General features: G+C 37.7%; 1 protein-coding gene across 3 annotated transcripts in view; it reads right to left on the bottom strand.

Annotated features, from left to right (window-relative positions):
• The window catches only part of SCAPER (S-phase cyclin A associated protein in the ER), a 515,685-nt gene that overhangs the window by 460,609 nt on the left and 40,712 nt on the right, over window positions 1-14,364 (bottom strand). For all 3 annotated transcript variants that reach the window (XM_029951067.1, XM_029951068.1, XM_029951069.1), the window contains one exon: window positions 7,554-7,624. In XM_029951067.1, the coding sequence (XP_029806927.1) occupies window positions 7,554-7,624 (71 nt within the window). The remainder of the gene's footprint in view (window positions 1-7,553; window positions 7,625-14,364) is intronic.

Below are 14,364 nucleotides of genomic sequence, written 5' to 3'. Positions count from 1 at the left end.
GAAGGCCAATTCAAATTATGTCTTAAGGGGGTTCTTTGTGCTTCTTGAATTTGAATGTCTATTTCTTGTCCCAGAGTTGGGAAATTCTCAGTTATAATTTGGTCTAGTATCCCTTCAGGCCCTTTCTCTCTGTTTTTCTCTTCAGGAATTCCTATGATACGGATGTTGTTCCGCTTGATTGTATCACTCAGGTCTCGAATTCTCCTTTCCTGTTCCTGGATTAATTTCTCTCTCTTTTTTTCAGCTTCCTCTTTTGCTATAACTATATCTCCTAATTCACCTATTCTTCTCTCTGCCTCGTCAATCCTTGAGGTGGCTGCCTCCAGTTTGTTATTCACCTCATCTATAGCCTTTTTTAGCTCATTACACCTATTTTCAAAGTGCCTAGTAATTGTCTTAGTTGGTTCTTTGATGCTTTTTACAACCCCAGCTATTAATTTTATGACAAGTTTTTTAAATTCTTGATCTGGTATGTTCTCTAGATCTGCCTTGAGCAGTTCTGTGGCTGTGACTTCCTCCTGGAGGTTCTTCAGGGGAGAGTTCCCTCGTTTTGTCATTTTTGCTAGTTTTCTGTCTCTTGTCACCTTTAGAAAGCTCATTGTGCACTGTGCACCTGTTAATATTTCTCTGTTAAAGGCGGCTTACTGACTGTCCAGGGCCTGTCGTTTCAGGAAATATTCTTTTAATGGTGTCTCTCAGTTTCTCTTGTTGTGCCTTTGAATATTTTATTTCCCTACTCAGCAATATTTGGGACTTGCCATCATGCACACTTTGGCTTGTTTCTTGAGGTAGCCCTAAGAAGGAAAACAGACAGACAAACACAGAGGGAACAGAAGCACACAAATGCACAGACAAATCAAACACACTAAAAGGGGGAAAGAAAAGAAAAGTAAATGGAGAGGAAAGAAACGAAAATAAGAGAAGAAGAGAAAAAAAAAATAAAGGGGGTCAGAGACAACAAAGGACAGTGGAAGTCTAAAATTGTTATGACCAGTTGAGGGAAGAGGTAAGGATAAGATACAGGAGAATATATCTGGTTTGGAAGAAGGTAAAAAAAAAAAAAAGGGAGAAAGGAAAAAGGAAAATAAGGAGTAAAAAATTAAAAATTTTAAGTAGAAAAGGTAATAATAATAAAAAAAAAGTACAAAAAAAGAAGAAAAAAGAAAAAAATGAAGAAAAAAAAGAAACAAAAAAAGCAGCAGCTCCCCCTTGTGGATAGGCGTGGTTTGGTGTGGTAGGTCTCAGAGGCTGCTCTCAGAGGCTCCGCCTTGGTGTCTGCAGAGAGTAGAATGGCGGCACACCAAGCTCCACTGGAACTACGCACTGTTGGCCACTTTAATGAGTCTGATCTCCTTGTGCCGCAATTGAGCCAATTTATATTTTCCAGGCCCGCCTCGGTTCAAAGTTCTAGTCCATGCACTTTTATGCTACCGCAGATGAGATGTATTTGCTTTGGTGGCTGGCTTCTTAGGGGGAGAGATTAGTTTGTCTTGGCTCAGGCAGGGATTCCGGCTGCCCCTGCCTGAGGCGAGGTGTGCCACTTGCGCAGCAGGAGGTGAAGGGCACGCCCTCATAGACACAACTGCGGATTCGTGTAGCTGTTGCCTGAGGTGCTGGGTGCTGCTGGAAATGAGCTGGGAGCTCCTGCAGCCTGAGCACATGCCCAGGCCTCCACCACCGCCAACTCCCTGCCAGGATCGCGTAGGGGTGGGAGCTATTTTTTCAATGTTGGCACCCGGGATTCGTGATTCGCATGGCCAATGCTAGGGGCGAGATGCGCCATGGAAATGAGGTGCGTGCTCCCACTCCCAAAACTGAGGTCGAAGTGAGCGCCCCTAGCAGCACTGCCGCCATGGCCACTGATCCCCCACCAAGATGGCGCAGGGCTGGAAGCTGTTCTTTCCCTTGCACCACCTGGGTCTGGGATTTGGGCTACCCAGCAGTTATATATGGAGTGAGTTTCTCTCTCCAAGCACGGTTAAACGTTCTTTATCTCTTCCCCAGAGACAGTACTATGAGCGTCTTCAGTCTCTCTGTCTCTTCCCTTTGTCTCTTGGGCTCCGCGCTTGCCCCATGTTGGGCTGGGGCTCCCACCTACCCTGCCAGTCTCGGGCTGGCCCATTTCCCCATCTCCCCAGTTTGCACTCACTCGCTCAGGTATTTTTGAGGTTCTCTTCTTTCTGGAGTCCGTATTTTCTCCTTCCGCTCTTGCAGATGAGAGTAATGTCCTTCTCAGTTTGATTGATGAGGCAGACGAAGTTTACAGAGCTCCCTTCCTCTCCACCATCTTGGCTCCTCCCCTATGATCCATTTCTGAGTTTAATTTTATGAAGGGTATAAGGCATCTGTCTAAATTCATTTTTTGTACATGGATGTCCATCCAGTTAGTACAGCATGATTTGTTGAAAAAACGATCTTTGCTCCATTATATTGCCTTTGCTCCTTTGTCAAAGAATAGTTGTCTATTTATGTGGGTCTATTGTTGGGCTCTCTTTTCTCTTCCATGATCTATTTATCTATTGTTTTGCCAATACCACATTGCCTTGATTACTGTAACTTTATAGGAAGTCTGAAAGTTGGGTAGTGTCAATCCCCCAACTTTGCTCTTCTTCAATATTTCATTCACTATATCAGGTCTTTTGCCTCTCCACATACAGTTTAAAACCAGTTTGTCAATATCGACAAAATAACCTGCCAGGATTGTACTGAATCTACACATCAAACTGGGAAGAAATGACATCTTGACAATATTCAGTCTTTCTATTCATGAACATGGAATGCCTTTCTATTTATTTAGTTCTTTGATTTCTTTCATCAGAGTTTTATAGTTTTTTCTTCATATAGATCTTATACATATATTCTTAGATTTATACTTGGGTATTTAATTCAAGGGAGTGGTAATATAGATAGTATTGTTTTTAATTTTGCCTTTTTAAGCTTATTTCTTTTGAGAGAGACAGAGACATCATGAGTGGGGAGGGACATAGAGAGAGAATCCCAAGTAGGCTCCGCATTGCCAGCAAAGAGCCTGACGCAGGATTCGACCTCACGAAACCGTGAGATCATGAGCTAAGCCAAAACTGAGAGCTGGACGCTTAAGCAACTGAGCCACCCAGCAGCCCCTGTGTTTTTATCACTCGTATACACTTATACCACTTGTTTATCACTCTTATACAGGAAAACCATTGACTTCTGTGTATTAATCTTGTACCCTGAAACCTGCTATAATGGGCTATTAGTTCTAGTAGTTTCTTTGTTGATTCTTTCAGTAAGGACAAGGCAAGGGAATGAGTAGAAGACAAGACTGTTGGAAGAAAGAAATGAAAGGAATTGAGAGGATGGCTAGTGATGGTGGAGAACATGCAGTGAGCCTGGAAATTGTATATTTAAGGAATAAAAAGTGACATAGAAGTCTGTCAGCAATTACAAGTAGGAAATGCAGGCAGCATAGTCTGATGGCACACACTTCAGATCCAGGAAGTTTTAGGAGATAGAAGGGAGAACTGTCTGAAATGGCAGTAAGGAACAGGCAGAAAACCTAACCAAACTCTATGATCAAAGGTTGGAGTGCTGCAGCTGTTACTTAAAGACTGCAGAAGAAGGAGGATCCTCACAAATGAGTTAGGATTTAGCTAAAACAAGAAGGTAAAGGTAATGTTCAGAGAAGAGAGGGATATAGAAGATATACTGATGATGAACCTAGTTCGAGAGGGCAAAGTGGTAGGGTTACACAAGTAGCCAAGAGGCATTTCCCTGATTACTACTAAAATGAAGCATCTTTTCACAGGTTTACAAGCAATTAAGGTTTCCCACAAGTTTTTGGGGTTTTTTTCTGATTAATTTTAGCTCTTTATAAATTTTGATATATAGTATCTTCTCCCAGTCTTACCTTTAATTTTGTTTAGCTGAGTTTTTTAGCATATAAATTTAATTTTAACTAACTTATGCATGAGTTGTGTTTTTTGTCTTATCTATGAAAGTCTCTATTTCAAAGTAATAAAAATATTCTTCCAGATAGTTTAAAATTTTTGTTTTCACATTTGAGCTTTAGTTCATCATTAATTTATTTATTGTATATAATATTAAAATATCCTTCCATTTTATTTTTTTAATAGTTTATTGTCAAATTGGTTTCCATATAATACCCAGTGCTTCCCCCCACAAGTGACCCTCCCCATCATAACCATCACCCCCTTCCTTCCCTCCCCCTCCCCCTTCATTTTATTTCTAACTTAATTGCACTTACAGTCAGAGAACATGTTCTTACATCTCTGACTTCTATTTATTGAGACTATATGACCTAGTATGTGGTCAATTTTTGCATATATGTTTTGTATACGCTATTACCTAAGTGCCAATACACACACATACAAACACACATACATATATACATTTACATGAGATCAAGCATAATTATACTAATTCTATAACCTTACTATTTTTTCCTGCTTGATCTAAATATTAAATATTAATTTAATTAAGTAAATACTAATATTTCCTAGTATGATTATAAATGTACTTTTACTATTGTAATTCTGTTAGTTTGGGCTTCACATATTTCAAGCCCATTCTGTAAGGTACATAAAAATTTACTACTGTTATACTTCATAGATGATTATTCTTTTAACCATTATGTAATTAACATCTTTATTTTGTGAATGCATTTCAAGTTGAATCCCATCTGATTTGATATGACTATTGCAGTACTAACTTTAGAGTATTTCTAGAACACCAAGTATCTACCTGGATTTTCTTCTATCCCTTTGTTGTTTGTCTTTCCTTGAAGTTATAAATGTGCCTTTTATAAGCAACATAGAGCTCAATTTGAAATGAGGTTTAATTCAATCAACCAGTTTTTAAGTGGTGAACTTAACCTACGTAGTCCAGTGGTACAATCAGTTAACAGTACTTGTAAGTAATGAATTTAAGCAGTTTACATATATTATGTTTGCTAATGTATTTATGCTTATTATCCACCACCATCTTTTGTGTTTCTTATTTACCATAATTTTTCTTTTCTTTCTCTTGCCTTTCACTGGGTTGAAAAGCTTTGGTTTATTTACTTCCTCTTTTCCTCTATTTGGAAATCATGGCTGTCTTTAGTAGATAGCCTTAAATTTTTATCATACACATTTACTTCATATTTTCCTAACAAAAACTTCTTCCTAAATAAGATAAGGATTTTATCACTCTTAACTCCCTTCCAACTCCCTACAATCCAGCTTTCATGTTAATATTGTCTAAAACTATAGTTCCACTTTTCTAAATTTAATTGTGTGTGTTTTCAAACCATCAACTGTTAATGAGATTTACAAACATATTTTACAGATACCTTTTTATCAACCTCCTTTCACCACATAACCTTTTCTTCTTGAAGTTCATCTTTAATAGTTCCTTCATTAAGGGTTGCACTTAGTTTTTGTCTAGAATATCTAAGATTGGCTATATTTTACTCTTACACTTGGCAGAACATAGAATTCTAGGTTAAAAGTAATTTTGTCTTACAATTTCTAATATATTACTTCATTCTCCTTTTGTTCATAATAAGTCTATTAATCTGTCATTCCTCTGTGCTTTTGTTTACTTCCCGGTATTTTTAAACAATTTTTCCTTAACCTTAACATTCTTCAGACTCTCTAAAATATAGCTAAGGATATAAATCTAGTTTTACTTAACCTGCTCAGCTCCACAGTTACACTCTGAAGCCCTTGAGAACTCAAAATGAGAAATTTTTCAAACATTATCCTTTCAAATATTCAATGCCTACTCTTTATCCTCTACTTTCAAAAGTCCTGGAATCAATCTTCCTTATTTGCCACCTCATTAGGTCTCTAAGATATGTTTTAAATTCTCCACAATAGTGTCTTCCAATTCACAAATTCCCTTTGTCTAATACAACATTTACTCCATTAATTATGGGTTTTTTTAATTTCATTTGACATTTTCATTTATAAGATGTCTAGCTGGCTCACTTTCATCTATAAATGTTCAAAATTAATATCCATCTGAATTATTTAAGAATTTTCCTTTTTGCTTACAGAAATTTCCTTTAAGAAATTTAAGCTCATTTATTTTATTTAGGAAAATGCCTTTTCATTATCTCTCATAGAATATATTATCTATATTTTATAACATTGTCTTCCTCATGTGCTTTGATATTTTACTTCACAAGTTCATTTTGAGTCTGAATTTCTCATATTTTAGTTCTTCACTTTGCTCACCCTAACTCCATGTGTACTAGAGTTACGATGACCATCATCTAGCCCACATATCATTTTCTGAGGTCTCTTACTGGGGACTTAAAACTCTCACCCTTCAAGAATACAGTAGATCCACTCATAACCATAGGCTACTGCCTGGTACTGCTTCAGGCATCAATTCACAGGGCACAATCCCAGGAAGATTGTAGCTTTTTTTGATCCTAATGTAGAACCCTGCACAAGCCTAAAAGTTTATATCATGAGCCTCAATCTGTTTCCCCATCATAATCAGGGTATTTCAGCCTCCTATACCCCCAAAAGTTGTAAATTAGATCTGCGTCCCCAACTCCACTTACCTGTCAATGTGTTTGTTTTATTTCTGATCCACCAAGATGGTTATCTTAGTTTTAAAAATCCTTTCTCTTTTTAATTAAAAATAATTTTCTTATCATTGATGCCACTGTATGTGAGGAGCCAGGGATTTTCTTAGGAACTCAAAATGACATTTTGATTAGAAGTTCATGTTTTCCTTATGTGAAGCTTTTGGCTTACAGAATCATATTGGTATATTTACTAACACCAAACCAAATTATATATGTGACAGCTCAGAAAAAATAACTATGAATTAAAAAGCTAACTATTCACATGCTAAAAATTTTTTAAATAAAGTAGGCTTGCATTCTCTAAAATTTTAATAAACCAATGTGAAAATTTTTAAAGACAATACTCTTACTATTCTACAACCTAAAGATACTGCTATAACAAGAAAGAAAATCATAGAGAATTCACAAACATGGGATGTGTAGGAGAGGGGTTAAGAGCATAAACTAGAAATTAATGGCATGGGTTCAAATTCTGGCTTTGTCACTCACTAGCAAGTTATGTAACTTCTTCCTACCTTAGTTTTTTTTTTAATTTTTTTAACAGTTTTTATTTATTTTAGAGAGAGAGAGAGCATGAACAGGGGAGGGTCAGAGAGAGAGGGAGACACAGAATCTAAAGACAGGCTCCAGGCTCTGAGCTAGCTGTTAGCACAGAGCCCTATGCGGGGATCAAACCCATGAACCATGAGATCATGACCTGAACCAAAGTCAAGACGCTTCACCGACTGAGCCACCCGGGCGCCCCAGTTTTCTCATTTTTTAAATGAAAATAATAATGCCTACATTGAAGGACTGTGACAAGAAGCAAATAAATTTGTATTTGTACAGTAGTCTAAGCTGAGTATATAGTAGTAAACACATTTGTTAACTAAAGAATGCTACAATGATTTTTACAGGAAGACAAAACACACAATATTTATTGTCTCAATGAAATTAAAAGCCAATAAGTATAAAGCTGTATATGCTGTACCTGTTTAGTACTTTTATGAGTGCCTTGAATTGTCCTCTTTGATTTTCCGCCAGTTTGACATTTAGATTTTCCTTCAAGGAAGAATAAATAGATAGTCAAATATAAAGCAGAATAAATGGATAATACAAAATTTAACTACACAAATCATTCAGGCATTCTAATATATAATCTCCTTCCAGAGACCACAGAACAGTATAATCTATGCATGGTCAATATAAAATAAAAAACAACTTCCAAGTAACCAGAGACTGGTTTAATGGAATGGCTTTCTCAGAACAGGAATAAATCAACTTCTTAAATAAGTCAGAAATTCTAATAATTTAAAAACAAGATCAAGTAATGATACTCCTCAAAACAGGTCAAAAAATCCTTCTTTGAATTCAAATTTTATTTTAACAATCAAATCAAGAATATATTTTTTGCCATTTAAAAACTCAGTATTTTGACTAATTTGTCTGATTTATGAAATACACAGTTTTACTGGAAAGAGAAGTTTTCAGTTCCTTGTATTTTTGCTGTCATATAGATCATTCTCACCTGTTTCTTATCAGTACTTAGAAAGATGTTACCACTGTTTTATTATAATCAATCTATTCTTGAGAGCAAGACAAAACAAGAATAAGATTCTATCTATAATGTGTAACAGAAGGATTTTCCTTTCTGCAAAATAATTTTGGACCAGGACCTCTGAAAGAAGTACAAATGAAATGAGCCATAATACTTACTAAAAATTTATCTGCATGTAAGTGGGCTTCCCTCAACTGTTCTACTAGAAATGAAGGCACAGAACTCTACACTCACCTACACACTCCTTATATTATTCATCCTTTGATTATAGAGAACAAGATACAAGCAGGCTTTTTAGAATATCCAGTAGAATAACCATCTTAGAACAAGTACCAGAAGAAACAGAAATAAAACAACAGAAGAAAACTTTTAAAAACTGAATTATTATCCTCAGAAATATATGAATATATACTACAGCCATAAATAAGAACAAGCTGCTATTTCTTAAAAAGAAAATAAAAATCTTCCGATTATTGGCAATGTTTTGACAATATAAAATAATTCTCAAAGATTATGAAGTTAACATTCTTCTTTTGTTATCATTATTTAGAAATTCAGTTTCTCTGTGCTCATAGTTCTGTTATTTTGCAATAAGCATGAATGAAGCTTTAAAATTGTACTGGCCAATTGTGACTCTGCAATTACACTGGTGAAGAAACTGGAGACATAGCAGGAAACTGAAACTAGTAAAGAACAGAGTCAGGGAGGAAGGAGCCAAGATGGCAAAGAAAAAGGGAGCTCTGTAAACTTTGCCCGCCCCATCTATCAAACAGCCCCATTACTCTTATCTGCAAGAGTGGAAAAAGAAAATACAGACTCCAGATAGAAGACAACCTCAAAGATGCCTGAGTGAGGGAGTGCGAACTGGGGAGATTGGAAAACAGGCCAGCCTGAGAGGGGCAGGGGAGATGGGAGCCCAAACCCAACACAGGGAAAGCATGCGGAGCCCCTGAGAGACAAAGGAAAGAGAAAGAGAAACTGGACATGCTCATAGTACTGTCTCTAGAGAAGAGATAAAGAACGTTTAACCCAGCATGGAGAGAAAAACTCTCACTCCATATATAATCGCTGGGCAGCGCGAATCCCAAATCCCAGGTGGCACATGGAAAAAACAGCCCCCACCCCTACACGATCCTGGCAGGGAATTGGTGGCGGCAGCAGCATGCACGTCGGCTGGGGCTTTGGGAGCTTGCACCTTGATTCCACAGTGGTTCTTGCCTCCGTCAGCAGCAGCGCAAATCCCAAATTCTGGCAGTGCGAATCCCAAATCCTGGCAGCAAGGGCGCGCACTGGCTGCAGGAGCGCGCACCTCATTTCCAGCAGCACACCCTGCCTCAGGCAGCGACAATGAAAATCCCAGGCTGCCAAGAGAGACTGCTCCCTCTCCCTAAGCGATCCCAGCTGGGAGTTGGTGGCAGCAGCTGCAGCAGAGCTGCAGGGGCGCGCACTTCACCTCCAGCAGCAGCAGCACAAATCCATGCGGCGCCAAGAGGAACTGCTCCCTCCCCCTACAAGATCCTGGCTAATAAGCCAGATGCCAAAGCAAGTAGATCTCATCTATGGTAGCACAAAAGTGCATGGACTAGGATTTTGAAGTGAGGAGGGCCTGAAAAATACAGCTTGGCTCAGCCGAGGCACAAGGAGATTGGACTCATAAGAGTGGTTTGCAGAGCTTAATTCAAGCGGAGCGTGGAGCACTGCCATTCTACTCTACCCAACCACCAAGGCAGGGCCTGAAAGAAAAGCCCCCAAAACCTACGTACACCAAACCAAATCTATCCTCGAGGGGGAGCTGCTGCCTTTTTTTGTACTTATTTTTTATTATTATTACCTTATTTACTCTTTTCTTATTTTTTTTTAATTTTTACTCTTTATTATCCTTTTTTGTTTATGCCTCTTTTTCTCTTGCCATCCAGATATATTCTCCCTTATCTCATCCTTATCTCTTCCCTCAACTGGTTATACACTGTTAGACTATCCATTGTAGTCCTTTGCTGTCTCTTCCCCCCTTTTTTTCTTCTTTCCTTCTCTTTCCTCTCCCTTCCTTTTTCTTCCTTTCCCCCTTTTAATTTGTTTGTTTGATTTGTCTGCGTTCGCGTGCTTTTGTTCTCTGTGTGTTTATTTGTCTGTTTTCCTTATCAGGGCTACCCCAAGAAACAAGTCAAAGTACGCATGATGGAGAGTCCCAAGTGTCGCTGAGTAGGAAATAAAATAATCAAACACATAACAAGAAAAACTGAGAAACACCATTAAAGAACATTTCCTGAAAACACAGGCCCTGGACAGTCAATAAACCTCCTTTAACAGAGCAAAACTAACAGGTGCACAGTGCACAACGAGCTTTTAAAACTTCAGCACAAGAGACAGAAAACTAGCCAAAAAGTAAAAACGAGAGAACTCTCCCCTAAAGAAACTCCAGGAAGAAGTCACAGCCACAGAACTGCTCAAAATAGATCTAAGCAACATAACTGAACAAGAATTTAGAACAATTGTCATAAAATTAATCACTGGGCTTGAAAAAAGCATCAGAGAACCTATTGTAACAATGACTAGGGACTTTCAAAATAGGTATGATGAGGTAAAAAAAAGCCTATAAATGAGGTGAATAATAAAATGGAGGCAGCCACTTCACGGATTGAAAAGGCAAAGGGAAGAATAGGTGAATTAGAAGGCACAGTTACAGCAAAAGAGGAAGCCGAGAAAAAGAGAGATTGACACAGGAGAAAGAAAGGAGAATTCAAGACCTGAATGATACAATCAAACGGAACAATATCCCTATCATAGGAATTCTGGAAGAGGAAGAAAGAGAGAGGTGCTGAAGGGGTACTAGATCAAATTATAACTGAGAATTTTTCGAATCTGGGGAAAGAAATAGACATTCAAATTCAAGAGGCACAATGAACCCCCTTAAGACGTAATTTGAATTGACCTTTGGCACGACATATCATAGTGAAACTGGAAAAACATAAAGATAAAGAGAGAATTCTGAAAGCAGCTATGGATAAAAGAGCGCTAAAATAAAAAGGAAAACCTATGAGTGGTTACAGACCCATCTACTGAAACTTGACAGGCCAGGAAGGAATGGCAGGAAATCTTCAATGTGATGAACAGACAAAACATGCAGTCAAGAATCCTTTATCCAGCAAGCCTGTTATTCAAAATACAAGGAGAGATAAAGGTATCCCCAAATAAGCAAAAATTGAGAGATATCATGACCACCAAACCAGCCCTACAAGAAATCCTAAGAGGGACTCTATGAGGGAAATGTTGCAAAGAATACAAGGTGCCAGAGACACCACTACAAACATGAATTCTAGGGAGAACACAATGAATCTAAACCCACATTTCTCATTAATAACACTGAATGTAAATGGACTGAATGCTCCAGTCAGACGACAAAGGGTAGCAGAATGGATAAAAAAAAAAAAAAACCCACAATCCATCTAATTGCTGTCTACAAGAGACTCATTTTAGACCTGAAGACACCTTCGGATTGAAATTAAAGGGATAGAGAAATATCAATCATCGACTGGAAGCCAAAAGACAGCTGGAGTAGCCACACTTATATCAGACAAACTGGACTTTAAAGTAAAGGCAGTAACAAGAGATAAAGAAGGATATTATATAATAATTACAGGATCTCTCCATCAGGAAGAACTAACAATTATGCGCCAAATTTGGGAGCACCCAAATACATGAAAAAATCACAGACAGAAACAATCCTATTGACAAGAATGTGCTAATTGCAGGGGACTTTAATACTCCACTGACAGCAATGGATAGATCAACCAGACAAAAAAATCACTAAAGAAACAATGGACCTGAACGACATTGGAACAGATGGAATTAATAGACATATTTAGAACTCAACATCCTGAAGATAGGAAATTCACCTTCTTCTCAAGTGCACATGGCACATTCTCCAAGATAGATCACATACTGGGGCATAAAGCAGCCCTCCATAAGTATAAACGAATAGAGATCATACGATGCACACTTTCAGATCACAATGCTATGAAACTTGAAATCAACTACAGAAAAAGTGTGGAAAACCTCCAAAAATGTGGGGGTTAAAAACCACCCTACTAAAGAATGACTGGGCCAATCAGGCAATTAGGGAAGATTTAAAAATATATGGAAACAAATAAAAACGAAAATCCAACAATCCAAACACTTTGGGACGCAGCAAACGCAGCTTAAGAGGAAAGTATATTGCAATCCAGGCCTATTTCAACAAACTAGAGAAAGCACAAACTCAAAATCTAACAGAACACCTATGTAAACTAGAAGGGGAGCAGCAAAAGCACCCCAAACCCAGCAGAAGAAGAGAAATAATAAAGATCAGGGCATACTTAATATAGAATCAAAAACAAAACAAAACAGTTGAACAGATCAATGAAACCAAGTGTTGGTTCTTTGAAAAAATAACAAAAGTGATAAGCCTCTAGCCAGACTCCTTAGAAAGAAAAGAGAGAGCACCCAAATAGACAAAATCATGAATGAAAATGGATCTATTACAACCAATCCCTTAGAAATACAAGCAATTATTAGAGAATACCATGAAAAATTATATGCCAACAAACTGGAAAACACAGAAGAAATGGACAAATTCCTAAATGCACATGCACTACCAAAATTCAAACGGGAAGAGATAGAAAGCATGAATAGACTGATAACCAGTGAAGAAATCAAATCCGTTATAAAAAATCTCCCAATGAATAAGAGCCCAGGGCTAGTTGGCTTCCCAGGGGAATTCTACCAGACCTTTAAAGCAGAGCTAATCCCCAATCTTCTCAAACTATTCCAAGAAATAGAAATAGAAGGAAAACTTCCAAACTTATTCTACGAAGCTAGCATATCATCTGATACCCAAACCAGACAGAGATGCAGAAAAAAAAAAAAAAAAAGAGAGAGAGAGAACTACAGACCAATATCTTTAATGAATACAGATGCAAAAATACTCAACAGGATATTAGCAAATCGAATTCAACAGCATATAAAAAAAGTTATCCACCATGATCAAATGCGATTCATTCCTGGGTTACAGGGTTGATTCAATATTAGCTAGTCCATCAATGTGATACATCACACTAACAAAAGAAAAGGTAAAAACCATAGGATCCTGTCAATAGATGCAGAAAAATCATATGACAAAATACAGCATCCTTTCTTAATAAAAACCTTGAGAAAGTCGGAATAGAAGGAACTTACTTAAATATTATAAAAGCAACTTATGAAAAGCCCACAGCAAATATCATCCTCAATGAGGAAAAACTGAGAGCTTTCCCCCAGATATCAGGAACATGACAGGGGTGTTCACTCTCACCATGGTTGTTGAACATAGTGCTGGAAATCCTAGCATCAGCAGTCAGACAACAAAAGGAAATAAAAGGCGTCAGAATCAGCAAAGAAGAAGTCAAACTATCATTTTCACAGATCACATGATACTCTACGTGGAAAACCCAATTGACTCCACCAGAAGCCTTCTAGAACTGATCCATGAAGTCAATAAAGTTGCAGGGTATCAAATCAATGTACAGAGATCGGTTGCATTCCTATACACCAATCATGAAGCAGCAGAAAGAGAAATTGAGAAACTGATCCCGTTTACAATTGCACGAAAAACCATAAAATACCTAGGAATAAACCTAACCAAGGATGTAAAATAGCTATATGATGAAACTATAGAAAACTTATGAAAGAAATTGAAGAAGACACCAAGAAATGGGAAAACATTCCATGATCATGGATTGGAAGAACCATTGTGAAAATGTCATTACTACCCAAAACAATCTACATATTCAATGCAATCCCCATCAAATTGCACTAGCGGTCGTCTCAAAGCTAGAACAAGCTATCCTCAAATTTGTATGGAACAACAAAAGACCCCAAATAGCCAAAGTAATATTGAAGAAGAAAACCAAAATGGTGGGCATCACAATCCCAGACTTTAGCCTCTACTGCAAAGCTGTCATCATCAAGACAGTATGGTATTGGCACAAAAACAGACACATAGACCAATGGAATAGAACAGAGAACCCAGAACTGGGCCCACAAATGTACAGCCAATTAATTTTTGACAAAGCAGGAAAGAGTATCTGCTGGAAAAAAGACTGCCTCTTTAGCAGGTGGTGCTGGGAGAACTGGACAACAACATGCAGAAGAATGAAGCTAGACCACTTTCTTGCGCCATACACAAAAATTAACTCAAAATGGCTGAAGGACCTGAATGTGAGACAAGAAA

This window comes from Suricata suricatta, chromosome 9 (assembly GCF_006229205.1).
Source record: "Suricata suricatta isolate VVHF042 chromosome 9, meerkat_22Aug2017_6uvM2_HiC, whole genome shotgun sequence".
Taxonomy (NCBI): Eukaryota; Metazoa; Chordata; class Mammalia; order Carnivora; family Herpestidae; genus Suricata; species Suricata suricatta.
This window is presented reverse-complemented; position numbering and strand designations above follow the sequence as displayed.